At 45.0% G+C, this 27,323-nt stretch overlaps 1 protein-coding gene across 6 annotated transcripts in view; it reads right to left on the bottom strand.

Moving 5' to 3' along the window:
• NCOA1 (nuclear receptor coactivator 1) overlaps positions 1-27,323 on the bottom strand; it is a 1,112,411-nt gene that overhangs the window by 139,719 nt on the left and 945,369 nt on the right. For all 6 annotated transcript variants that reach the window (XM_085613077.1, XM_085613079.1, XM_085613078.1 and 3 more), the window contains 2 exons: positions 17,772-17,955; positions 1,199-1,384 (listed from right to left, as the gene is read on the bottom strand). In XM_085613077.1, the coding sequence (XP_085469203.1) occupies positions 1,199-1,384; positions 17,772-17,955 (370 nt within the window). The remainder of the gene's footprint in view (positions 1-1,198; positions 1,385-17,771; positions 17,956-27,323) is intronic.

Raw genomic sequence — 27,323 nt, 5'->3', positions numbered from 1 at the left:
AACTAGTTAAACCAAGAGGAAGCAAAGTGCTAAAAAGTAGTATAACGGGAAATGCTACTGTGACGAACTGCTGCCCTCTTCTCCCCTTTCCCCGGATACTGCCACAGGTAACTATCCCCCTTACCTGACCCCGAGTCCTCTCCTCTGTTCACAGACTGTGACGCCAAGGAACACAGACTTTCCCTTTAAGGGAACCGCGTCTGCAGAGTCTTTTCCGGATCCCGTGACTTGGTCAGGTGACCTAGTCACGTACAAAGCGGAAGTCGGAGCCTTGTGTGGGCGTTCGGACGGAGGAACCCAATCCTGGAAGGAGCTGTGCAGAAAGCAGGAATGCGTCCAGACCTTTTTAGTCGGCCCAGGACTCCTGGAACCAGTGGGAAGAGATCCTGGAGAAGAGACGACGTTGCCCCGGGAGCAGCAGAACACATGACCTGTAGACGACCGTGAACGGGAGCCGGACCTTCTCCGGTGCCGCTCTTGAGACCAGCCACGTCCCTGGAGGGGCGTGGCTTTACAAGGTACGGGGAAGACTGGAAGCTGTGTGGCGAAGGGGGTCTAGAGCCGAGAAGGATCGGGCGGGTGGAGGGAGCTGAGAGTCCTGCCTTGCGCGCGCTGTGATTGTCGTGTCTCTGCACTGTGGCTGTTATGCGCTGCTTCCCCAGGCCTTATAGCTGAGACCGGCGCTTAAAGTACACTGGTGATGGTAATTGGTGAGGTCTCCCTAAGCACCTGAAACCATATTAAAAACAGAACAATTTCTCATGGGGTATATTTCTTGCTTTTTATGGGTAACCGGCTGACCTGCCATAGAGTCTTCGCCTGACAAGCTCAAAGAGAAGCCGAAGGGAGTAAAGACACCACAAGACCCCTCTTTTTGACGGAAGAGTGGAGAAGACGGTGTCTGTCCCTCTGTGACCCCATAGAGACTATTCCTGATTTTTGTGTTACTGTACTCTATATCAACAAACCAACCTGACATATTGTTTTGCTTTAATAAAACCCCGCATCACAGTATTTCAGAGCCCTTCCTTGCTTCTCCATCACGTCACAGCTACAAAAGTCACTGAGTTGACCAGAACAACATTGTCAATGAGGCAGAGATGCTCAACTATCCATTACACTCCGTACCAGTCTCAAAATTAGGTCCTGCATCACAAATTAAGCAGATGTCCTATCTGTACAGATAGAGAGCACATACCTGTATCTGACTGGAAGGGGCTAGATCCAGGTACGGTTCCCCTGCCCTGTTCCGGTGTCACTCCTGATCGGGGGCTGCTGTCACTGGCTGTAGGAAACTGATTCAGCCCAAGCTGCACTGGCTCCAGAGGATCACAGAAATCAAAGGAGGACTGACTGCTGTGTAAGCTCCGCCCACCAGTGAAAGCTAGAGATATAAATGTAAAAAATATACATAGAAGGAATTATAAATTGCTTATCATTACATTAATAACACACAAATCAACAAATTTACAAGATCCACCATGTCCTTGCTCTCACAAGAATGCTTAAGAGTGGTATTAAATGTGATAAACTCTAATCTGGTTAATAATCTGAAACAACTTTATTAGCTGTACATTTTGCCAACAATTTCCTTTTGAATATCAAACAGCTATTCACTTCTGTGAGGGAAATATTATAAATAGGTTATAAACTAGGTTATTTAGTTCAAAAGGTGCTTCAGTTTACAAATTTCATATGAACCTTGAATAGCAATGTTGAAGTGTTTTACTGACCTACCCATAAGCTGTGCAGCCGAGGAACTAAGAGGGTATGATATGTTTTCAGCAAAGTTGCATACAGCGGAGCTATCAATCACGGAAACGAGTCTCTTGATACTCACTTGGGTAAAAAGGCGCCAACTACATTACAATTTCGTATCCTCAAGGATAACGTCATTTGTTAAAGTGCAAAGTTTTCAAAGCGCTTCTAAATTTTAGCAGGTCTGACAAGCTCAGTTTCAAGGGGAACAGAGTTCCAAACTTAGGCTTCCTGGATTCTGAAGGCCCTCCCTCCCCATCTAGAGTATTTGTGTGATGGATGACTATGGTAGCCTTCTTGCAAGATCTAAGAAGTCTGCTGGGTATGTACTTTTTGTACTTGGTAGATAGGAAGCAGGGTGCTCTGCCATACATAATTCTGTGGGTGAGGAAACAGGACTTAAAGAGAATCCAGTTCTTGATAGGAATCCAATGTAGTATTTTGAGATTATTATTATTTATCATTATTAATTAAATTTGTTGAGCACACAGCTACCCTATTCAGGGTTTCCCGGCGCAGATGAGTCTAAAACTAGACTAAGTAACTAAGCCAATTGCTGATTGCGGTCGGCGGTGGGATTCTGGAAGACGCTACCGTTGGCACCCATCGGTCGTGTCGCCATAGCAAAAATGATCATGGTACCGAGGATGCTCTATTACTTTGCGAACCTTCCTATAGTCCCGCCACGCTCTTTCTTCCAGGAATTAGATACATTATTAGCGACCCTGATCTGGGGAGGGGGCCGTCATAGAGTGGCGTTACGCACACTATACTTACCCACGACGGGTGGAGGCCTGGGAGCTCCGTCCTTCGAGTCATACTTCCTCGCGGCGCAGCTCCAATGGCTGTCCCACTGGACAGCGGGGAGGCAAATAGGAGAGACAATCACGGAGAGAGGAAGAATACCCCTCCCGCAGATCCGGCGACTGCTACTACCAGGTACTACACCAGTGCGCACGCACCCGCTACAGGTGGCCATAGCTCGCAGATGCATGATGCGAGTACACCGCATGTCCAAGGGTCAACCACTATACTCCCCCTTGCTTCCCTTGGTGGGACTCCCCCGTAACGGCGGATACTACACCGCGGGAGCCCTTCGCGTGTGGGCCGACCACGACATTACAGAGGTGGGGGCGTTGTTCCAGGAGGGGCAACTGAAGACATTTGCCCAAATGGTTGAATGGCATGATCTCCCTCCTGGACAATTCCTACGTCACAGACAAGTGTTAGAAAGCGGTGGTCAACTCTGGAACCTACGGGAGGGTGAGCGCCCGACACATCCGGTGCTGCACACACTGTTGCGCATGGGGTCCGGCAGTCACCTAATCACGTGGCACTACAAAGCGATCCGGGAACTGACGGATGTTTCCTTGGACGGGCTCCGGGGCGCGTGGGAGGAGGATGCGGGCCGAGCGTTTCACGACTCAGAGTGGCGCAAAGCGCTGGAATTCCCAAAAAAGGTGTCCAGTAACGCTCGATTCAAAAATATACAGTCCAACGTCCTACACCTTGCGTACCTGACACCGGACAAGCTCCACCGATTCTACCCCGATACGCAATTTCGCTGCCCCCGCTGCCAATTGTTGGACACAGACTTCAAGCACATATTTTGGGCCTGCCCATCCATACAACGATACTGGGGCACAGTGCACCACACGCTCCAAGCGACGACTGATCTCCCGGTCGCCTCCACGTGGGAGGCATGTGCTCTGGGGTTATCCCCGAAAAAGAAAACTGCAAAAGTGCAATGGAAATTTGCTTCTCTGGCTCTCCTCTTAGCGAAAAGGAACATAGCTATGCACTGGAGGGCCCCAGCGGGACCCTCGGAAGCGGCATGGACGGGAGCGTTACTAAAATGGGGCGCGGCGGAGGAGGAGACAATCAGAGAGGAAGAGGCGAGGGGCATCCGCAAACACCCCATATCCATGGAGTGGGCCCAACTCCTCATACAGTTCAAACAACAATGTACAGAAGGAGAAGCACAGAACGCGACACAGCCTAACCCCTGCACTCCTCCCGCTCCTCCTGCCATTCGAGACCCAGGGATGATGGCGGAGGTACAATAGACAAGTAGAGGGCTTTGTTAGGAGAGGCGAGCGGAGGCCCCGTCCCCTCTCGCGCGCCCACGCACCGACCCCTTTTCTTCCCCCCTAGCTTACCCTAGAACGAGTCCGACACACCTACTTTTAATCAGCGCGCAGACTACCGCGGCAGCCCTTCCCAACCCGCCCTACCCCCTCCCCCCCCTTATGATCCTTTCACTAGTTTCCCCTCTACCCCCCCCCCCCCTTATACGTTTCCTCTTCTTTTCTCACGGCTTTTTCCCCTTATCCCCACTGTTAACAGTTGAACCCATCGGCAGTTCAAATACCGATGCCCTAGTTACTGAAACAATTGAATACATTCGTTATCAGGGAGGAGCTACACAGATAGTAAGAGGGAAAACCATGTAGACGGCGGAGATTAAGTGACACATTAGCACCACCGGGATGACATAAGTGACGATCTACTGGAACGTACTGGTGGGAGACGTGTGGACTTAGTACTAACAGCAAGTCCCAGAGACACAACAACCAATGTAACTACCCTGGGGGAAAAAAAGCAATGTTAAGTCACGCTGATGCGCAAAATGGATTCATATGTAATATGGTTGACATGCATTGTGTTAATTTGTACGCAAAACCCTAATAAAAAAATTTAAACAAAAAAGTAACTAAGCCAATTGCTGGGTGAAGAGCCAAGTCTTACTGTCTCGTTGGAACTTCAGATAGGAAGATTCCTGTTTCACATGGTTAGGAAGAGAGTTCCAAAGTCTGGCTCCAAGATACGAGAAGGAGCGTCCGCCCATTCTAGTCAATTTAAATCTCGGAAGTGCCAGGTTACCTAGAGTAGAGGAACGCAAGGCGCGATGCGGGGTATAGGGACAGATGAGTTCCTGCAAATACACTGGAGCTGCTCCTTGCTTTATTTTGAAAATATGGCAGAGGGCCTTGAATTTAATTCGGCGGCCAATACAAAGCCAGTGAAGATTGTGTAGAAAAGGGGTGATGGAAGCTTTCCTGTAAACATGACAGAGAAGGCGCGCCGCAGAATTTTGGACCACTTGAAGCCTTTTCAACAGTTCCTTATTGCATCCTAAATAGAGTATGTTCCCGTAGTCCAGACGGGAGATAACAAGGGACTTGACTACGGTTCTCTGTGTAGAAGGAGGGAGCATCCAAATTATCTTCCGTAACCACCTCAGTATGGAAAAACAAGTGCCATCAGTGCTCACGGCTTGTTGCCGCATGGAAAGTTGGCTGTCAATAATGAACCCTAAGTTACGGGCTTGGGCTACAGGCTGAGGAAACGGACCCATTTCTTGAGGCCAATGAGAAAGGTTCCAGAGATGTTTATCTTTGCCCAGGATGATGACCTCAGATGTTGGGAGATTGACTTGAACCGCCTCAGGTTGAAGATTGCTCTCACAAGGGAGTTCTGAATGTTTTGGAACCGGTTAAACTTCTTTAGGGGAAGATCAATGTAGGCAGATTTTTTATGTAGTCCAACATGGACTGTACGAAAATAATAATCACTGTAATCTAATCGGGATAGTATAGAAAAGGTATTATCATACTCAATCTAATTTGGAATTTACATGTACTGATAACTTTGGAGATTTGGGCCTTAAGATTAGGCTTGGCATCTAGGATGATCCACAGGATTCAGACTTTCTCTACCAGACTGAAGTATTGGCCACAAAGCAAGGGCCAGATATGGCAGTCCCAGATATTCACTTCGTAATAGACTGGGAGGATTTGATGGATTACGTATTAGAAAGTTTCTTTCCATCTAGTGCAAAATGGTTTACATGTTAGTGTTGAACACAGAAGTGGCAAGATCAGCCGTATCATGTAGATTCAAAATCATCTGTTTATCATTGTCCACAGAGGTATGCTATGATCCCTAATTACTGGAGAGTGCAGATGTGTAAGACTGCTCTCACCAAGGTCTCTCGGGCTCCCAAGTAAATGATCTATGTGTGTCTATTGGGTTAGCAATTTGCATATATGTTTACGCATGAGCACTACTTTGCTTAAGTTGAGCACTGGCACATATTTTAACATTTCAATGTTACAAGAACTCAAAGATTTTCTATTTCCCATCTTTTTGTACTTTCTGTCAGAGAAAGTATGTGCTGCATTTCAAAAGCACTAATACAAAGTGTTTTGCCGCGGTACAACATATTTTTTTCCAATGGTAAAGCTGTGTTAAATGTTTTTAGCAATCACAACCAATATGTAGAACATCCCGCGTATAAAACGAACCAAGATGTCCTGGAAGTGAAGCACTATTATGTACCAAATTGAACAGAGATATAGGATGTTTTCAATTCAGTGTCAAAGTTAAATACAGTTCCAAAACATTTTTTACTTGAAATAATGGCTATACTCAAGTTTCAAAAACTATCCCGACTTCCCCAAAGTGATGAAACTCCAGCATGGTGAATTTCCAAAATAAGGAAAAAATACTTTCCTCACAATATTTGAAGACTCTCAAGAAAAAAAGGAGAGAAGTAAAAGGCATGAGAAAACAGGCAAGTAGAATTGGGACAGGATTAATGGAAAGATGCGAAGGGAAGTGATTTTGGAGAAACGGTAGAAGGAATTACAAGATCATAGTCAGGGATAGATAAAACAGTAGAGGTAGTTGCAAAGATATTAGGTTATAGGCAGGGGTAGATGTCATGAGAAATACGTAGGGGAGAGGTGCTTGGATATAAGTAAGGAACTATATACCTTGGTGCAGGTCAGGGAAAATATACTTGGGTGGGGGAACTAGGGAATAAGAGGAGGCTGCGACAAACTTGAATACGAAGGAGTAGAGAATCCAGGGTACAGGTAGAGGTTGCATCTCAGGGGCAGATTCTCCATTAGGGCTCTAGGGTTGCGCCCCCTGAAATTCCTTTACATTCCTGTACAAATATTAAATAGGTGGATTTGTTTAGAGATACATTAGTATCTCAAAACAAATTGATGTATTTAAGTCTGGGCTGTCTGTCCCAGGTTGCCTATCCCGCCACACTCTGAAGCAGGAGACGGAAGCCAGGCAGTAAAACAACTTTCTGAACTGTGATGCGCGACTCAGGGCTTACTGTTCTAAAGCCCTTTATTGCCATTGTAGTCTACGCCAGTATCCATCATAGGTCAGTGACGCAGTCAGCATCATGGTTTCAGGCGCTGAAGTATCCATCCCTGCATGAGAGCAGCCATCCATCATTCACAGGCATGGATCTCACTCTTTCTCACATGTAGGATTGGATGCAAGCTTGTGTGTTTAGGTGCGTTGTACTCATAATGGTGTTAGAATGCTAATCTTCTGTTATGTACATTGTGCTGAGACCACACTAACCTCCCTACTGTGACAGCGCAGGACCTGGAAGCAAACACTCTATTGCACATTCAGCTCTTTGATGGATTGTCTTGTTTCTAAATCACAGAGAAGATTTCAGTCTATCCTACGACAATGTTCCAGGAGCCCTAGAAGGTAAAAGGCACTCAAGGCAGTGGAATCAGCACTGGACTGTAATCAAACGCTATAAATTATCATCCAGTGGCCATATGCCCTTCTCCCGAACTTCAATGTTTCTGGAAATTTATGAGTTGTACATAGGAAACAAGATCAAATCAGGCGCAGCTTTCTCCCTCTTCAAGAACCTCCAGATCATCAAGCTTTCCTCTAGTGGCAAAATACTAAAGTGAAAAGCTCCCCAAGATAATGACATGCTTCAAGAACTTGGTAAGGGTCCCTTGGATTCTGGTAGTATGGGGAAGGATGAGTGAATGTGGAGTTGAAAGCTGGCTCTGGTCTCAAAATGGGAGCCTCAGTATGGATGTGATTTCTCACCTTAACGTGAGTAGAGGTTTATTTCATTAGGACATCAAAGTGGTATTGTCCATCACCCGAAGTAGCCCACATTGGTTATCTTTCACCATTGCATGGCATCCAATAATCGCTTTCTGTCTAGTGAAGAATAGTGAGAAATGATCGTGAGGGGGATTCTGTCTTTTCAAACAATGACAGACTCAAATAAGGAGGAAGAGAATCACAGCTATGACGAATGAATTATGAGAAATCTTATAAACTGTTTTATTTTTTATTAGCGATATGTGACTAAAATGTAGTAAACTGTCAAGTGTTTCTGCCTGAAACAGAATCTAAAGCTCACTCGGGTGAGATAGGAGACAGGGGTATTGCCTTATCCAGTCTCCAAACCCCATCAAGCGGCTGCTTCAGAACCAGCATTGACTTGAATAATTACCAAACACTGGCCCAAATGTAACAAACGGGTCTAACCTCCTTTGTAGTATGCAGTCACAAAGAGGCAAAACAATTGGGAGAATCAACCATTGCGCTGCTTTGACACATTGGAACCCGGTTTCATATGTTCTGTTAACCCCGGTGTTTCCTATCCCAGCCTTTAAAGAGGAGCACTCATCTTTCTTGCTCGTCTCTCCTTTATCAACACAATAAGATGCCACAGGGAGTGAAGCAAGGACTTGCTGTCATCATTCCAAGGTCTGCACCATTAATTAGGCAATTGTAACACTCCAGAAATGGGGAAAAATAGGGAGGAGTGTAGCTATCGCTGCACAATGCAGACATGACAGTGGACACCTCCTAGTATAAATCGGACTAAACGTTGTTGGTAGCTGTTCCCCCACTGGCATGAATAAGGGGTGCGATAGCTGAACCCCGGGAGGCGCCAGGTCACATTGGAACCACATACCGAATGCAGAGTGTTACTAGGCATCAACCCAATGAATTTGGGTGTGCTCTAGATGGGGACTGGATTGTAATAACACATATGTCACTGGCGGCTAAACAGGAAATTGTGGCACATTAGAAACAAGCAAGGGCAGGAAACGATTTCTCCATGGACACAGACTATGGTCACCATCAGCCCAGGAAATTTTGTCATATAACTTGAGGGATAAACAAAGGTAATATGGAGAAATGTGGAAGCTGGTGTTTGATTACTTACTCGATGAGACACCCAACCTGAAATGTCTACATAAGCTAAGACCTCTTAGACTGAAATGGACCTTAAAGGTGGCCTACAAAGGGACCATCCGAGATTAACTAGAAAATGTAGGGTGTAAGCATTTGTAGTGAACGTCACCTGAAATATTATACTTATGTCGAGACTGCTCACTTATCTCCCAATAGAAAACCTGGCGGGTACTGTGGTGGGAGAGGACTAGAAGTAATTGCCTTGCAGAACTTTTGAAGTTGTGCTTTTTTACGGTGAACTTTGAGAAAATAAATACAATGTGTTGATGCAAAAAAAAATATAGAAAAAATGCTCTAGGAAGCGCTGTTTGAAACGAAGTTAATATTACTGTACAAAAGGGAAAGAGTGAGGTAGAGGCTTTTGTACCTACAATCAATAGGCTTCAAGTGGCCAGCACAGCTATCATCTAAAGACAGTACAGTGGGCAAAATTACACGATGGTCTCAACCTTCCTCTGTTCCCTTCTCTGGTTGCATTTTTCATCATTCAAAAAAGTGCTATTCATTGGCAAAGTAACATCTGGGCTTTAAAAGCTAAAATGCAATTTTCGGTGACAAGACAGATCTTTTCTGATCAGGCGGATATGAACCACGCAATAAAACCCTCTCTGAGTTCACAGAATTATCTATTTTAAATGAAATCCTGAAAGGCAGAGAGAGAAACGAGCCATCTTTATACTCTAATAGAGTTACTCTCTCTGTACACCTTAATGCTGTCAGGGGAATTGTGTTTTATTGCATTGAGGCTGTCGGAGCAGACTGCCTCTCATCAGGCAAGCACTGCCCGACACTTGGGAGAAGTGCCGTAACGAGAGTCTAAGAATTTGAGCAATGAGTAAGTTACTTAAAACAGAAGGCGACCTATTCTTGGAGTTCACTGTGTGCACAGCTTAAGTGTCAGCAGGGAGAATCCGTTAAACTTTCTAGCAGGTAAAAACAAACAAGTGTTTAGGAAGGCCCAGGACTGATGAATTTGTGGTACTGCGACCAGCGAGACAATTTACTTTGGTCTACGGTGCTTTCAGTGGTGGGTGGCAATGAGCTTTGTCTGCATTTACAAGAGTTGTGTCTCCACTGACGAAACGGATTTGTACAGGTGCATTTCTACACTGACCATTCTTCATGAACATGGGCTGGTGAAGTTCCACAAACTTGGACCATCCTTGTATTGCAAAGAATGTAAGTCATACCTCATTGTTTCCCACTGAACTGCAGGATATGCTATTCGGCTGAAGAAGAATGCCAACCGTGCTCTTAGAGACTTGAGTGAAATGTGTCATTCATTAGGTCCATTTGTGAACCATGGGATATGTCAATTAGCGAGACAGACATTGCCTTATGTGTGACACAATATACTCAATGTTACAAAAAAACACTCAACTTGGACTAGAATAAGGTACAATTTGAAAACATTTAGTGGGTGAGGCGATACTGGAGGGAGGCGCTGTGGAAGCATTGAAGAAGGAGTTATGCTTCTTGTTTTATTTTCTTCGTGCAGTGGTGAGGCATTAAAACAGAAATTCATCCTTAGTTGAATAGGTACTTTTTACAAGGTATGAGAAACGCCTGCTGTAAGACACGTCAGATGAGATCTGTGGAGGAGCTCTGTGGGTACATTTAAGTGAGTATTTTAGAAGTAGAGGGTAGTGACGGGAGATATGCTTGGGATATGAGGTAGAATTAAAAGACTGGGGCATGAAGCTGTGAGAGTGCAGCGTAGTGAGATGGAAGGTGTATGTGCAAGGGCTAAGTTCACTTTTATAAAGAGAGGTTGTAGGATCTTTTACAGAGATTGATGGGGTAATTCTTTTTAATATTGTACGCAATGTCATGAAACTTACGTGGCCGTGGGAATGATGGAATGTAGCCTCAAAAGATCTAAGAAGGGCTGGATCACCTGTGTGGTGTTCTATCTCCACTAAACTTGTATGCCCCAGTTGCAGGGAGTTCTGAAACGTAAAGACAGTGTGTAGGCAATAAGTGGAACGGAGTAAGAAAGGAACAACAACACCTTGCAAGAACCAAGGGTGTATGAAGTTCTTACGGGTTTTAGGGACCAAATTGGAGTTCAGAGCAAAAAAACAAGAAACTATCTCTTTCTGATACCTACGTGCTCAGACTTCTCTATCTCTACAATGCCTCTAAAGACTAACTTCAAGACTCTTTGGCAGAGCAATTCTATCAGAATGCATCGTTTAACTTGCACCTAACTAGAGCTGGCATCATTATAGTCGATAACCTCCAAATGTGGGAAGCCATTGGAAAATGTAAGAGTGAGCTTCCAGTAAGAATGCATTAATGGAGTATTTGGTTGAGCAAATGCGTGGCATGTCACTTGGGGTAACTGTGCCCATACAGGACCAGCTCTATTCCCCTTATACAACATCAAAGGTCAAAAAAAGGCTTTTATGTATTATTTATCGATTACACGTTCCCACCAGGTACCATCCTGGCACTAGGAAAAACTTTTGTCTGTACTATAAGAGATAGCAAACAAGCACTGCTAAAGTCAATCAGTCTGACTTTTAGTTAGAGGAAGTGTGTGGTGGTAATTGGGTGAATTTGTGTGTTTTGCCCATGCTGTCCTAGGCAGAGAATCGAAACATGTAGCAGCATCATGGGCTACAACAATATAGAAGCTAAGAACAGAACTCTATTGCTTAACAGATTTCATTAGCAGAGTTAAGGCGTATGTTGTAAGTGGTGAACTGAAAATACACACACATCAAAATGTTACATTGGAGATACGTTTGACAAAAGGCCAGCACATTTGGTTGTATCTTTAAGATACATCTTTGCATGCATCTTTGCTTTGTGAACAAAAAAGCAGTAAATCCTACAACTTGTGATCATGACAGCAAAGTAAAACAAATTAAAAGCACAAGGGTGATTAGTAAAAGCACTGAATCTTTATGACAGACTAAGGCATCCAAACAGCAAGCACTTTCTAAACAAAAAAGTTGTAAATCTGCAATTAAGTTATCATAATGTCTACAAAGTAAATACATCAAAGAGCACACACTAGCATTTAATTATAAGATATACATCATGTCACATCTGAAGATTAACAAATCACACTTGGCGTCCCATCACCAAAACCTAAATGGTACAAAAGGGACAATGCATTCATCCTCAAAATGCCAGAGACTTGAGGGAAACCTCATCTAAGCAATGGCAAAAAAGCATTACATTACAAAAACATCTAGGTAATGGTGAAAAACATTATAGCCAATGGCTATAGGAGTCTGACCCAAAGACCATTTTCTCTCTGTGTTTCCTATTATTGTACTATTTTGAAAAATTTATTTTATTAGGTCTTCTATAAGTTAAATCCTATTAAAATGAAGAATTTTACTGAAGACAAAGAACGCGTGAAAACATGTAGAGCAGACTGCATTCATGTGTAGTTATCATCAAGCCAGACGCCCAGTTTTTTAACTCTGACTGTTGGAAGAGGCAGTAGGCCCTAAAGATAGGGCCCAATGTGCAGCCTTGCCAGTGGTGCTCATTTTCCCTAATGAGCAGTAGCTCAGTCTTATTACCTTTCAATCTGAGGAAGTTGCAAATCATCCACCGCAGTCTCAAAGTTAAAAGTGACTGGAGAGCATATTTTCCAAGCCATTTAATCAACTGGGTATCATCTGTGTATGATAGGGCAAATCATCCAAAGGATCTGTGTCAGGAGTTTAAAGTATATACTAAACTCTGTAGATGGGTGGTTCTTAATCTGTGTTCTGCTGACTTATGGGTGTCCATGACACCACTAAGGGGTGCCGTCACTGTTTAAAAAGATTAATAAAGTATATATACATTAAAAATTATGAAAACGTGATTTTAACTCTGTAAATGTGAAGGAATTAAAAAAAAAATCGGTGGATGAAAATTAAGTTATCCCTTGCTTGATTCGTGGACCAAACGCAGGTACAGCAAACAACATCCATTATGGGCAACTGGTGGCCTCTATTGAAGCAAAAAAAAGAGCATGCATAAGAGATAAAAAAGACAAGTGGCATGCTAGAGTCAACCATATCGCTTTGTTGTTTTAGAAATGAAGTCATATTTTGAAAAGCTCCGACCTTTCCTTAAAATCAAATTTTCACTTTTAGTATACTGTTTGTGAATTAAATATTTAATATATGGGTATTTGTTTGATGTATACTTGCATCTACATAGAAACTGCTTAAGCCAGATTCTCCAACTTTCAGTATAACTCAGAAAGGATTTACTGAATTGAATAGGAGAAGAAGAGCTGGCACAGGTGGTAGAGAGGACCCCTGGAGTGCCACCGGCTAGATCTCTGGATTGAAAACAACCCTCGCAGACGGAGGGAACCCCCTTTGCCACTAATCCTGATATCCCAAAGTCAATGTCCCCATCTCTCTGAGCCAAGTCTTGAGGATGCCATGATCAATGGTGCTAGGTGAGCCAGGCAGATCCAACAGCATCATAGCCACCTTTTCTACCTGGTCAAGTATGTTCTCAGATCATTCGCTGCAGTAGCTAGCGCAGTCTACAAACCCCTATCCAATCGAAATCACAGTTTTCAGGAATCCAAAATTCTGATTTCCTCTAGGGAAGTCTGCCAACAATTCTCTTGAACATTTCAAAAAGGTAGGAGGGTAATAGGACAACAGTTGTCCACCAAAGAGTTCTCCAATGTTACCTCTTAATTTGACAAATGGAGTTACACTTTCCAGGGTGAAGGAACTCAGCCAATGATCATGGAGCCACTGAACATATATGAGAGCAATAAGCACACAAGCTAAAGCATGAAAGATTACTACTGGATAAATGTCTGCTGATGGTGACAAAGTTGTATGTTGGTTTGGTTATCTCCTGAATGGCAGCAGCAGGAAAATACCAACAACGTCCAGAAGGTGTAAAAAGACCTGATATGGGCATTGTAGTGGCCATTGTCTGAGGTTCGTTTATAGGTATATTTTTGGGATTAGTTTGACATGAATGGATGCTTTACTGGCAATGCAATGTAATGGAATTTTTTTTTTAGCAGTGCAATGATATGATGAAATGTAATGATCTTTTAGCAATTTAAAAGTTTCCACCTAGTGGCGCTAACTAGATCAGAACGTAAACAGTAGGTGTTTGTAAAATAAGGGGGTGGGGCCTGATGTGTCCAATATAGTGGCTGTTGTTTGAGACTCGTTTAATGGCTAGATATATTTGGGATTTGTTTTTACATGAATGAACACTTCACTGTAAAAGAAACGCTTTTAAGAATTGAATTGATATGAAGAAATATAAGGATCTTTAGCAGTGTAAGGTATAGGTGGGGGAATGCAAGCAATTCCATTCTGCAAAGGGGTCAATTTGTTGAAAAACAGTTGAAAGGATTCCAGCTAGTGGCATTAGCTTCATCAGAACATTAACAGTAGGTGTTTATAAAATAAGAGGGCATAAGGCAGAACGGGTAAAAACACAGTTATAACATGGACAGAGACAAGTCAAACGCAAAAAAGCCTTCAACGCCAATACAAAATAAACAGGTGAGTACATGATAAAATAACATATGAGGTTTATGCATGGAACGACGTAGGCGCAAACAGTTTCAATTGTACGCCCTTAGAAAATGACTCAGAGTCCCCGCTGCTGAGAAGAAGAAAAAAAATCAGATGATGGGAAAACGTTCTAAAAATGTTATGAGAAAAAATGCATACGCTGGTGGCTGTTTGTTTACAATGCGACATCTGTAATCCCAGCAGTGCACTCACTGCTCTACATGACAAAATACAATCGTGAAAACAGACAGTAGCCAAGGAAAACACAAAAAGACTAAAGTTACAAATACGACTTCAGGTCAGCATATAGCCCAGTGCCAAAAGCATATTCCGCATAAATCATGGTCCACAAACCCGAATCAGAAGCCCAAAAATAATGATCAACTTCTTCATTGACTAAAGCACTGTGTTTCAAAAATGTTCCAATATTTCTTTCAGGAGACAAAAAAGATGTAGTAAATTCAAAATCTGGATCCCAGCTGGGGCACATAACTAATGTCTATCTCACATTACTACTGAGCCATTAGGAACCAGAGACATCCACCGACTCTAAACAGGAATCCATAATCCAACCCACATACACAAGGCGCTTCAAAGACAGCCAAACACATCCCTCTGGTGCTGTTTGGACCAGTGCAGGCCATCAAGGCCTTGATCCTGACGTGTGTACAGGTGGATGTGAGCACGGTCCAGTGTAGGTTATAAGGGCCTGATGAAATGGGTACAAGTGGTTGTGTAGCAAGGCCTGGTGCAGGTCATCAGGGTCTCGAAGCAGACGTGTACAAGAGGCTGTGCAGCATTGCTCTGTGCAGCACATGAAGACTCCAATGCTTACGTATACAGGCGGATGTACAGCACAACTCAGTGTAGGACATGATGACTACAATGCTGACAATACAGGCGGATGTACAGCACGACTCAGTGTAGGTCATGATGACTCCATTGCTTACGTATACAGGTGGATGTATAGCACGACTCAGTGTAGGACATGCTGACTCCAATGCTGACATATACAGGTGGATGTACAGCACGGCTCTGTGAAGGACATGATGACTCCAATGTTTACTTATACAGGCGGATGTACAGCATGACTCAGTGTAGGACATGATGACTCCAATGCTGACATATACAGGTGGATGTACAGCATGGCTCTGTGAAGGACATGATGACTCCAGTGCTGACATATACAGGCGGATGTACAGCACGACTCAGTGTAGGACATGATGACTCCAGTGCTGACAGATACAGGCGGATGTACAGCACGACTCATTGTAGGACATGATGACTCCAATGCTGACATATACAGGTGGATGTACAGCATGGCTCCGTGCAGGACATGATGACTCCAATGCTGACATATACAGGTGGATGTACGGCATGGCCCTGTGCAGGACATGATGACTCCAATGCTTACGTATACAGGCGGATGTAGAGCATGGCTCCGTGCAGGGCATGATGACTCCAAGGCTTACGTATACAGGCGGATGTACAGCATGGTTCTGTGCAGGACATGATGACTCCAATGCTGACATATACTGGTGGATGTACAGCACGGCCCTGTGCAGTACATGGTGACTCCAATGCTTACGTATACAGGCGGATGTACAGCACGACTCCGTGTAGGACATGACGCCAATGCTTAAGTATACAGGTGAATGTACGGCATGGCTCTGTGCAGGACATGTCGTCTCACAATGCTTACATGTGTACCGGTGGATGTGGTGCATGGCCTTGCCAAGTGCACTGTCTGGTCTTGAGTTCTCAGACCTAAAGACACTTCCGATGGTGTAAAAATGGGATGCTGCGCCTCCTACAACGGGCAGGATTTGGGCAACAGTGTGAAAGGGCCGAGGTCCTTCAACAAAGATGCAGCTGCCAGAGCTATCCAGCATGTTGGATTTTGCATAAGCAGTGTGCTTACAAGCAACACTTCATAAACCACTAATCTTCCTGATGTTCTATTGCAAAACACGCTCAGTGATGCATTAAACATGAGTAAATATAAAGTTGAATTGCTCAGCAGCTTGCAATGATTAACCAGACGATTCATTTTTGTAAACGACGGATGCAGCAGCATTGGATTGAGCTGTTCTGGAGGAAACTGTCCCGTTTCAATGTTTATCAAACACAGTACACCGTGCTGTGGAAGAGAGGTGCAAATAATATCAGAAGAACATGATGAGAAAATGTTGGCTGGGTATGCTAGGATGCAAAAATGGACAGTACAGGGACATTTCTGGACCCAGTTGAGTTGCAATGCCCGAAGCTTTAGAAACCAGTGATAGTCTACACATCAAAGGGACATTTGGCTGTCTGCACCCAGGCAAATAAGGCAAACTGTTATGGGGCAGTTAGACATGGTTCAAAATGTCAGGACTTCAATCAAAAGTTCAATTATTGACAAATCAAAGTTGCTAGGAGATCATATTGCATTCAAAAAGAATATAAAGACTAGTCTCTCTCAAAATTAGGAATGCTACTGCCTGCTTTTGAGGAACTCTGTTGACACTCAATGCCATGTGGCACCGCATTTGGGGCAAATTAAAGTATGTTGAATGAATTCCAGGAACGCCAACAGATAATATGCAAGGAAGAAAATCTTACGTACATCAACTTCAATCCTTTTTTGAATTAATTCACAGTGTCTTGTCCTACTGACAAGACAAATGCCTTTCGGAATGTGCCTAAAAGGCAGTATAGCAGTGGTACGCCACAAAAGATATTCCAGGTAAGCAGATCTATTTCAATCAGGACCGGAAGGTAAATACTAAGTGTTTGGGAGAAGTTAGACACTTTACAAATCCAGATGTGTGAAGAAGAGACACTGTCAATCCCAGCTATGGGGCCATCGCAGCCTAAAAACTCCAGAGAGAATGTGATGGTCTATCTACCCATGATCTTAATGGTCGACCATGTGTTAAGAAAGAAACAGATAAGCAAGCAATGAGGGGGACATATGCACCACACTTATTTGAATAGGACTGAAATTGAGTCTTGTAGAACCACTCATCACGGATCTCCTCCCAAGCATTGTCACCCAAGACTGTCGGATGGATCTCTAATAAGAGACACAATTTACTTTGTATGCCTTTGTTTCCATCACCACTTATCCCTCCCTAATGCTTTTGCTCTTTCAGATAAGCCCTAGTCTGTTCCAATAACATCTCTGTCTCGGTTTCTTTTTCTCCTTCAGTATGATTGTGGGCAACAGAACAATATTTAGATATTATGGATTATCATAAAATGCATTTAGGGTTTATTTAGATAGATTTATCTCCATTAACTGTGGTTGCCAGACACTTCGTATGATTTATGCCAAAAAATACATAATCAACTTAAAAAAAGCGGACAGCTTAAGTAAAAAATACAAAAGACAAATCACACAAAGCAGTGCCTTAAATGATCAACAAAAACATGATTTAAACACATCTGCATCAAACCTACAGTTTTGCCGGGTGGGAGTCCTCGCCATAGGGCTGGGCTGCATGGAGTTTGTGAGCATCTCTGGTTTCACAGTTACACCCGGGCCACTGCTCTCAGTCCTCTCCGACCGACAGAAGCCTGGCATAGATGCTGGTTTCTCCAGTGATGGCAGCAGTTGGTCCAGCTGGTCCAGGTGAGAGGCGTACTGCCAAAAGAACGACACATGTTAAATCATAATGAATTTACTTCTGAGTAGCACATACAAACAACACAAACTATAAAGTCACACTTGGACGTAAATCATGCTCCAAGAATCCAATTGAAGGGCTCAGAAATGGCTGAAAGGCAACTTGTTTGAAGCTATAAAAAACAAACTAGACATATAACAAAAAAATAGGATGAAACATAATCCTGCATATAGTGTAGAGTATAATATGATGGAAAAGCAAGTAACTGAACATGTGAAAAAGTCTCACACTGATTTTACACTAGTTCCTCTACTAAATTTTTATTTAATCCGTGATGTGGATGGATCATGTCTTAGAAACGATCAAGGCGAGTTCGTTGGCAGATATGCGGTTCACATTGTATGTCAGGTTGTTGCAAGTCGCCACCTACCCAATATGAGATCACCCCAGGTGGCTGAGTTTGCTATCTTCACCTGAGTTTTTGTCCTAGCAGAGAAAAAACTGTAACTGTATTCAGACGCAAAGTATGCATTTGGAGTCGCCCAGGACTTAGGGCATCTCTATCTTCTCCCAGCACCCTAACTAAAAACAGCCAATATGCAAAAAAAAAAACGGGAAAAAAACTCGCTGAGAACATTGCTTTTGCCACTTAAAATGATGATTGTTAAATGTGCTGCCCATCGAAATTCTCATGATGAAGTTTTTCAGGGAAATACCTTTACTGATTCCACTGCCCAAAAAGTCATATTATCTCTAAACAACGAATCTGCTATGTATGTTGTTCAGACCGATTTGTTTCCTGTTCCCTCTTTAAGAAATGTGTTTTTGTTAAAGGTGCAAGCATCAGAACCTGAAAAATAATTCAGGGCAAAACAGAAGGAGTGTGGCGAGACATCAGAGGGCGTTTGCCTGAACCCAATTCATTGCTCCCCAACCTCATATTTGCATCATGGAGCTTCCCATGTTGGAACGGACAGTAGGATTCATGCCACTGCAACCCACTAGTATGCACACTTCTTTCCTTCCAACGCCCACAACTATTGTCACTCGTGTCACCTGCCAGTATCACAATACTGGTAAGATAATCAGGACCGCTGCCGTTGCCCATCACCCTCCTTACGTCCCCTTCGTCCATCCACAAATGGACTTTATACAAAACGACAAAACATGCTTGTTATTCTTATGTGCTGTGCTGGTCTCTATGTTTGCAGGGTGGGTTGAAGCATAACCATGTACAAGAGTAGATACCATAAAAGTGGCTAAGCGCTTACTCAGTGAGTTGCTCCTACAATTTGGTATTTCCCAGCACCTTTTTGAATGACCAATAAACACACTTCATTTCAGCAGTAGCTCAGTAAATTTGGAAAGCTTTAGGGATTAAGTGAGAGCAAGTCTATTCTAGAAACTATACCAGACTCTATTACCCCCTTTGAAAATCGTTTCCCCACTGACAAGTTGCTTCATAAGTGCTGTTTCAAGAAGATCACTTACTTAATGTATTACAATGTGAATTGATTATTAATAAATTTTGATACATTTTGAATCTGGGAGAAAGAACGACAGCCTGCTTTAGAGAGGCAGATCCTAGGCACTAAGCCCATTGCTCTGTAGGAAGAATGCAAATTCCTATTAGGGTAATATAGGTGTATCCTAGATGAAATATATTTAAGACCTGATCCTCAGATTGTTTTTCGCCAACAGAGAAATTATGGAGCGTAGTAATAACAGTGAGAAACCCATGTGTGTTGTATCTAAATAAGATGGACTGGAACGGATACAGGTAGCCGGGGAGGCGGGTGGGCGTGTACAACTCTGCAGCTCTACATGCCAAGAACAGATGCATACTGGTAAGTAGCATATTCCGTTCGAGGCATATGAGCTGCAGATTGTACACTTAGCATAGATTATATAGCAGTACCCAACCTTAGCGGCGACCACCGGTATCCGTTGCAGCGGTTTGAAAAAGTGTCTTTAGTACAGCCTGGCCCACACTAGCTTGTTGCTTGGAATGCACGTCTACACAGTAATGTTTTGTGAAGGTGTGCGGTGTTGACCATGTGGCTGCTTTGCAGATGTCATCTAAGGGTATGTTCCCTAGAAAAGCCATAGAAGCCCCTAACTTTCTAGTAGAGTGGGCTTTAGGTGGAACAGATAATGTTCTTCTTGCCTTTTGATAGCAAATTTGTATGCACTTTACAATCCACCTAGCTATCCCTGATTTAGAGATGGGGTTGCCTTTTTATGGTGGAGAGAAGGAAACGAACAATTGTTTAGTCTTCCTGAAGGGTTGTGTTCTCTGTATGTAGTACAGTAAAGCCCTCTTAACATCAAGTGTGTGTAGAGCCCTTTCCGCAACAGATTGAGGTTGCGAGAAAAAGACAGGTAATTCCACCGATTGATTGAGATGGAAGGGGGAAATGACCTTGGGCAGAAACTTTGGATTTGTACGAAGTATCACTTTGCTGTGATGTATTTGTAAGAAGGGTTCCTGTATAGTGAACGCTTGTATTTCACCAACCCTTCTAAGGGAAGTGATAGCTACGAGGAAAGCTGTTTTCCAGGTGAGGAACTGTAGCTCACATTTATGCATTGGTTCGAAGGGCGGACCCATTAGCCTTGTAAGAACTACATTTAGATTCCATACAGGGGAAGGTGGTGCCCTGGGAGGAATTACTCGTTTAAGGCCTTCCATAAAGGCTTTAATAGCGGGCACTCTGAACAGTGATAAATGCTGTCTGTTTTGTAGATAAGCAGCAATCGCTGCTAGGTGTAGGCGTATGGATGAATATGCCAGGTTACACCTGTGAAGATGGAGCAGATAGCATATGATGTGCTGTATGGATGCATCTAAAGGGTTGATTGTATTGTTACGGCAGTAAACCACAAATCTCTTCCACTTTGCGGCATAGCATGCTCTAGTGGTAGGACGTCTGGCTTCCTTGATAATGTTCATGCAATCAGGGGGGAGGTTAAGGTACCCAAATTCTAAGATTTCAGGAGCCAGATCGCAAGGTTGAGCTGAGCTGGGTCCGGGTGCCTGATTTCTCCATGGTTCTGAGTTAGGAGGCATGGGGACAGGTGCAGTTTTTGATGTGGTACCACCGAGAGCTGTAGTAGTGTGGTGTACCACGGCTGCCTGGCCCATGTTGGAGCTACCAGAATGAGTGTGAGGGACTGCTGTTGTAGCTTCCTTACCACTAATGGAATTAGCGGGAGAGGTGGAAAGGCGTATGCAAATTTGCCTGACCAGTTCATCCATATCGCATTGCCTTTGGACAATGGGTGTGGGTATCTGGCGGCGAAGCTTGGGCATTTTTTGTTTTCGTGGGTGGCGAAGAGGTCTATCTGAGGATGCCCCCACTTTTGGAAGAATGGGCGAAGAACTTGTGGATGCAGTTCCCATTCGTGTAGTTGTTGCGTTTGTCTGCTGAGCAGATCTGCCATGGTGTTTTGTACGCCTGGAACGTGCTGTGCCAGGAGAAAGATGTTTTGAGGAATTGCCCATCTCCATATGCTCTGGGCTAAGCGGGAGAGCTGGGGAGAGTGTGTCCCCCCCTGTTTTTGAATATAATACATTGCAGTCATAATGTCTGTGCGAATGAGGACTGCTTTGGCCGAAATCTGTTTTTGAAAAGATTTTAGGGCTAGAAAGATCACCAAGAGCTCCAGATGGTTGATGTGGAGCGACTTTTGCTGTGGCGTCCATAGACCTTGCATTGTGAGGTGTAAGAGGTGCGCTCCCCAGCCGGAGAGCGATGCGTCCGCTGTTAGAATCACCTGAGGAACCGGGTCCAGGAACGGCCGCCCTTTGGAAAGGTTTGTGGTGTTCCACCACTGCAGAGAGTGATGGGTGCGGCCGTCCACCAACACCAGATCCGTCAGCTGTCCCTGGGCCTGGTTCCACTGTCGTGCTAGGCACTCTTGGAGTGGACGCATGTGGAGTCTTGCATGGGGCACTATGAAAATGCAAGATGCCATCATCCCTATGAGCTTCATAAACACTCTTGCTGGAAGAGAGTGTTGAGGAAGGAACGTTTGGCGCAAGGCTTGTATGCTTGCGATTCTGGCTGAGTTTGGATAGGCAATACCTTTGGAGGTGTCTATAGTGGCCCCAAGATATTGCTTTGTGTGAGATGGTAGGAGGTGGGACTTTTGGTAGTTCACCGTGAAGCCTAGCTGGTGGAGCAGTTGAATGTTGTTGTTGGTATGTTGCACACATTGGTTGTAGGACGCGGCTTTTATGAGCCAGTCGTCTAAGTAAGGGAAGACGTGAATATGTTGACGTCTGAGGTGTGCTGCTACAACTGCTAGGCATTTGGTAAACACCCGTGGTGCGGTGGTGACCCCGAAGGGGAGAACTGTGAACTGGTAATGTTGACCGTCCACCACAAACCTGAGGTACTTCCTGTGAGAAGGGTGTATTGGAATTTGAAAGTATGCGTCTTTCAGATCCAAGGTAGTGAGAAAGTCTCCTTGAGAGAGGAGCGGGAGGACTTGTTGTAGAGTGACCATGTGAAAATGGTCTGAATGTATGTATGCATTTAGAGGCCGGAGGTCTAGAATGTGCCTCAGGGTCCCGTCTTTCTTTGGTATCAGGAAATACAGAGAGTAGACCCCTAGATTTTGCTGATTGACGGGGACCCGCTCTATAGCGTGTTTTTGGAGGAGGGAGAGCACCTCCTGTTTGAGCAGTGTGGAATGTTCCTGAGACATTGGACGGTGCCTTGGTGGGATATTGGGTGGGGTAGATGTTAGCTTGAGACAGTACCCTGACCGAATAATTTGGGTCACCCATTTGTCCGATGTTATGGATTCCCATGCGTGGATAAAGTTTTGTAGTCTGCCCCCGACCGGAGTGGGATGGTCTGGGGGGAGCGGAGGGAAGTCATTGTGCGGGCGGGGTGGCAGAACGGGTGGTGTTAGTTTTGCCCCTGCCCTTATTGTTGTTGCCTCTGTAACCACCCCTTTGGTAGCCCTTTGAGAAGGTATTTTGAGGAGGGGACTTGTAGGAGGTAGAGGCGCTATCGGTGGAGTAGCTTCTGCCTGTGCTACGAAAGGATGAACGTCGAAAGGAGCGTTTAGGGGTCTGTGATTGTAATGCCCCCATAGACTTTGCTGTGTCTGTGTCCTATTTCATTTTTTCTAATGCTTCGTCTACCTTTGGCCCGAAGAGATTTTGTTGGTCAAAGGGGTGATTTAGTATGGATGCCTGGACTTCAGGCTTGAACCCTGAGATCCTGAGCCAGGCATAACGACGAAGCAGGACACTAGTATTTATGGCTCTAGAAGCAGTGTCGGCTGCATCGAGGGCACATTTAATGGAGGTGTTAGTAATTAGCTTACCCTCCTGTATCAGGTCATGAGCTTTACGTTTGTGTTTTTCTGGAAGGTGCTGCATAAGAGCCTCAAGCTCATCGTAGTGTGCTCTGTCATAGCGCGCAAGCAGCGCTTGTGTATTCGCAATGCGCCAGATGTTTGCGGCTTGCGAGGCGGTGCGTTTGCCAGACGCGTCTAGAAGTTTGGATTCCTTATCTGGCGGTGGGGCCTCTCCTGAGGACTGGGAGTTAGACCGCTTTCTAGCTGTGGACACAACTAGGGAATCTAAGGGAGCAGGGCCCTTAATGTATGTAGGGTCTGTGGGTGCCGCCTTATACTTTTTTTCTATTCTAGGGTTTAAGACCCTGGCCCTGACAGGGTCTTTGAACACCTCTGCAGCATGCTTGGTGACACCCTTAAGCATGGGCAAGATAGCTGTGGACTTATCCTGAATATCAAATGTATCCAGTAAGAAGTCGTCTTACACTGGTTCACTATGCATTTCCACCCCATGGTAGTGTGCTGCTCTCTACACTAAGTGGTGAAACCCTAATGAGTCCTCTGGGGGAGACGGCCTGGATGGGTATAGGTCGTCCTGAGGCACATCCGGTATGTCAGGGTTTTGGTAATCTTCCCATGGGTCTGGGGTCCCCGGTGGAGTGGGGTCCATTGGGGCGTCCGCCGGGTCATAATCTGGATCCCCGTAATCCGGATCTGGGGACGGGGAATGATGAGGCAAGGGTGGCGGAGACCTGGGAGGGGGAGGGGGTGGAAGAGGTGGAGGAGGAGGAGGAGGTAGTGGGGAGGGCACTCTGAGAGGAGAAGTAGCAGAGTCCTTCCGCTTGGGCGGTGGAGGAGGAGCCGGTGTGTCAAGACATCTTTTCTTGACAGCTAAAGTCAATAGCCCAGTCTTTGGATCCTTAAATAAGGTCTTTTGTAAAGGATCTGGTGTAAAGAGGTCCAGTGGCGCCGAATCGTCTGCTGGCGCCGATGTTTTCGGAGCCGAGGATTTTGATGGTTTCTCTGCGCCATGCCTTTTTGGAACCTCCGGTTTTTTCGGCGTCGAAGTAGTTTTCGGCGCCGGAGCGTCGGTGCCGAGGGATTTGTGTTTGTGTTTTGTCAGCACCGAGAGTCCAGGCTTCGGCACCGGTGGCTTCGGAGTCGAGCTGGGCGTCACTTTCTTCGGTGCCGGACGGTGTTTATCGGCACCAGGCGTCGGCTGGCTCGAGCCCGAGCTGCCGTGAGACTTGTGAGGCTTCGACACCGGGCCCGAAGGTGGGGTGATAGAAGCTGTGTGCTTGGTTTTACCCAGGCCTGCAGGCGAGGGTGTAACCTGAGTCTCTTTGGTTTTGGGCGCGGGGTGGGAGGGGGTAGAGTACTCACGACCCTCTGCGCCGGTGTGATGTCCTCCACGTTGGAGTCGTCGGCCTCGGAAGCGCTGACGACGTCTTCCTCCTGCTCGGTGTGTTGTTGCCCCGAAGCTCCGGTGTCGTCTCCGAAGATGTCCGGTGGAGCCGCGGTCGATGAGTGCGCCATGGTGCGTCGAGCTCTTCGATCCCGGATGGTCTTTTTTGATCGAAAAGACTTGCAGGCGGGGCAGTCTCTAGCCTCGTGTTCTGGAGAGAGGCAAAGGTTACACACCTGATGGAGGTCGGTGTGGGAAAATTTAGACCCACATTTTGGGCACTTTTTGAACGGAGTCCTTTCCATCGGCCGGGACCGGAGTCGAGGAGGGCCCGAAGGCCGGTGCCGATGTGCGGAATGGAGAAAAGTGCCGCTTCGAGAGATGAAGATAGATGAAGAAACTCGAAGAACGAGGATTTTCCGTCGAGGCTGGAACCGTAGAAGTTCGAAGCCGGAGCACGAAGTATCACATCCGAGCCCGATGGCGGAAAAAAACAATCTGAGGATGGAGCCGAAGACCATGCGCAGTACGGTCCGAAGGAGGAGTCACCGAACTCGTGACTTCCAAAGACCGTCCAAAGAACAAAAACTGCAAACATCCGGGCCCAACACTAGATGGCGATCTATGCTAAGTGTACAATCTGCAGCTCATATGCCTCGAAAAAAAGGCTTTATCAATTTGGAATACATCTCGATGGGTACTAGATAAGAGCCACAGCCGCAATGTTCCTTGCATCAAGGTAATAATATGATTAATAAGTCTCCTTGAACCACATGATTTATCAGTCATCAGTGTTCAAAACATCTGCAAATTCAACCATTTTCCCCCAAACATGAGCTTCAGAAAAAAGTTCTAAAAAGTTGGGAGAGCTACCAGTAGCTCACGAGCAACTTGTTGGAGAATCCTGCTCTAAATACTTCCAAGTATTGATCAGGGATTCAAGTACAACCTTCACAAGCATGTCTGATGGCACTGTCCATGCAAGCCCCAAATTGGCTCGCTCTATCTTGAAATTCCAAGCGAGTGCCAGATGCACGAGTGTTCACCAAAGAGTGTTATCAGATGTATGATTTTTCACACACAAGACAGCTCAGCTGGAAAATCCAGTACTTGATGTGTGCAACCTGCTCATGCTGCTCAAATTCCTCTCACGTACAATATATTGTTTAATAAAAGCGGACATCATTTCAGCACTTCTCACTGTATTGCACAGCATTTGAAATTATACAAGGGGAAAATCACTCCCTTCCGTTGAAGTTTGTTGAAAAGGGAGTATCACGCATTTCTAAGGAGAGACTGAAACCATAGAACCAGACGGCATTACAAAAAAATCATTTCAGGCCCCAGTTAAGTCCAAATCTTCTGAATATTTGTGAGATATTGGCGACTCGGGCTTTATCATTTTACGTTACGCCACTGTCAGGCCTTCCTCGGGCAAGACGAGTTTTCTGAACGAAGAAAGAGCACTTTTAGCCTCTTATGACACATATGCATGCGTCAATAAACATAGTGTGCACGAATCCACATTCTTCCGGGAGACAAACAAGCAAGCGCGGGAGGCCACGCAGTACGCCAACACTGGCTCTGTTACGTCCCACAAGATGCAGCAGGCCACGCGCGGTTCTCCGAGATATGAACACAGCCAAGGACGCGCAAGACGGGGTGACGACACCGCCGCAGCATCGGTGGCAGTGTTAGAAGTGGGGGGGAACGGAAGGGCACGGCGTGCCCCTACTTTTAAAAATTATGCTAGTCCGTTCCCCTACTTCTTGATTTAAAAAAAAGCGTCCCGGGACTGCCCTAATTCAGGCCCGGTTCTAGTAAGGCTTGAAGGCAGGCGCGAAACGCCATGGGGCTCAAAGTGCTTCAAAGCCCGGGCGCGCGCACACAGACAGTTTCAGAGATTATCGCAGCCGTACCCGAGTACTTCACAGGTCTTTAAAAGACCATTTACATGTTAACGAGGCTTTGTTTATTTTTTCACCCCTTCATCTCCAACAGGGGCATGGCGAAAGGCGACAAATACTTTCTTTGGCCGCGGTAACCTTTGCCTACTGTCCTGCTGCGTGGATATTCTTTTTCTATGCAGCGCAGGAGAAAAGAAGTTTGTTTATTTTGATTCACCTTTCCCAACCCCTGCAGCTTCTTATCACTTCAGGCTGCGACACCAAGTTTGACTAATGGAGTAGGTAGGAGAATATGTCACTATTTGTTTTTCTTTTTAAATTCTGCACAGGCGTAGCAGGACATGTACTTTGTGCGTGCTTCATTTAATCCGTTTTTATCATTATTATGGCTGATGCAGAACAACAATAGGACAATAAAAAAATGCCCAGATAACGCTGGGTATTAATGATCCTGCTGGAGAGCAATCATTTCTCTGTTAGTAGTTAAGTGCAGATGAACTGTATTTTATGTGGGTAGCTCAGTGGGTCACTGCCTTTGTCACAGAGATCTTGTGTTACTTGCAGTTCAGAAGTTACAATCCTAACATAGGACAGTGACCAATGAACTGTCATCAAAGAGCTGCATGCAAACCTGAATGATATAGTTAGAACTTTGCGTTTTTTTGTTTTGTGATATAGTTAGAACTTCCCCAGTCTTTCATTATTCTAATGTTGCTAAAATGAGTATCTTTGGGCAGATATACATTTTTATCAGTAA

This window comes from Triturus cristatus, chromosome 6 (assembly GCF_964204655.1).
Source record: "Triturus cristatus chromosome 6, aTriCri1.1, whole genome shotgun sequence".
Lineage (NCBI taxonomy): Eukaryota > Metazoa > Chordata > Amphibia > Caudata > Salamandridae > Triturus > Triturus cristatus.
Note: the sequence above shows the minus strand (reverse complement) of the source record. Positions and strands in the feature narration are given on the sequence as shown.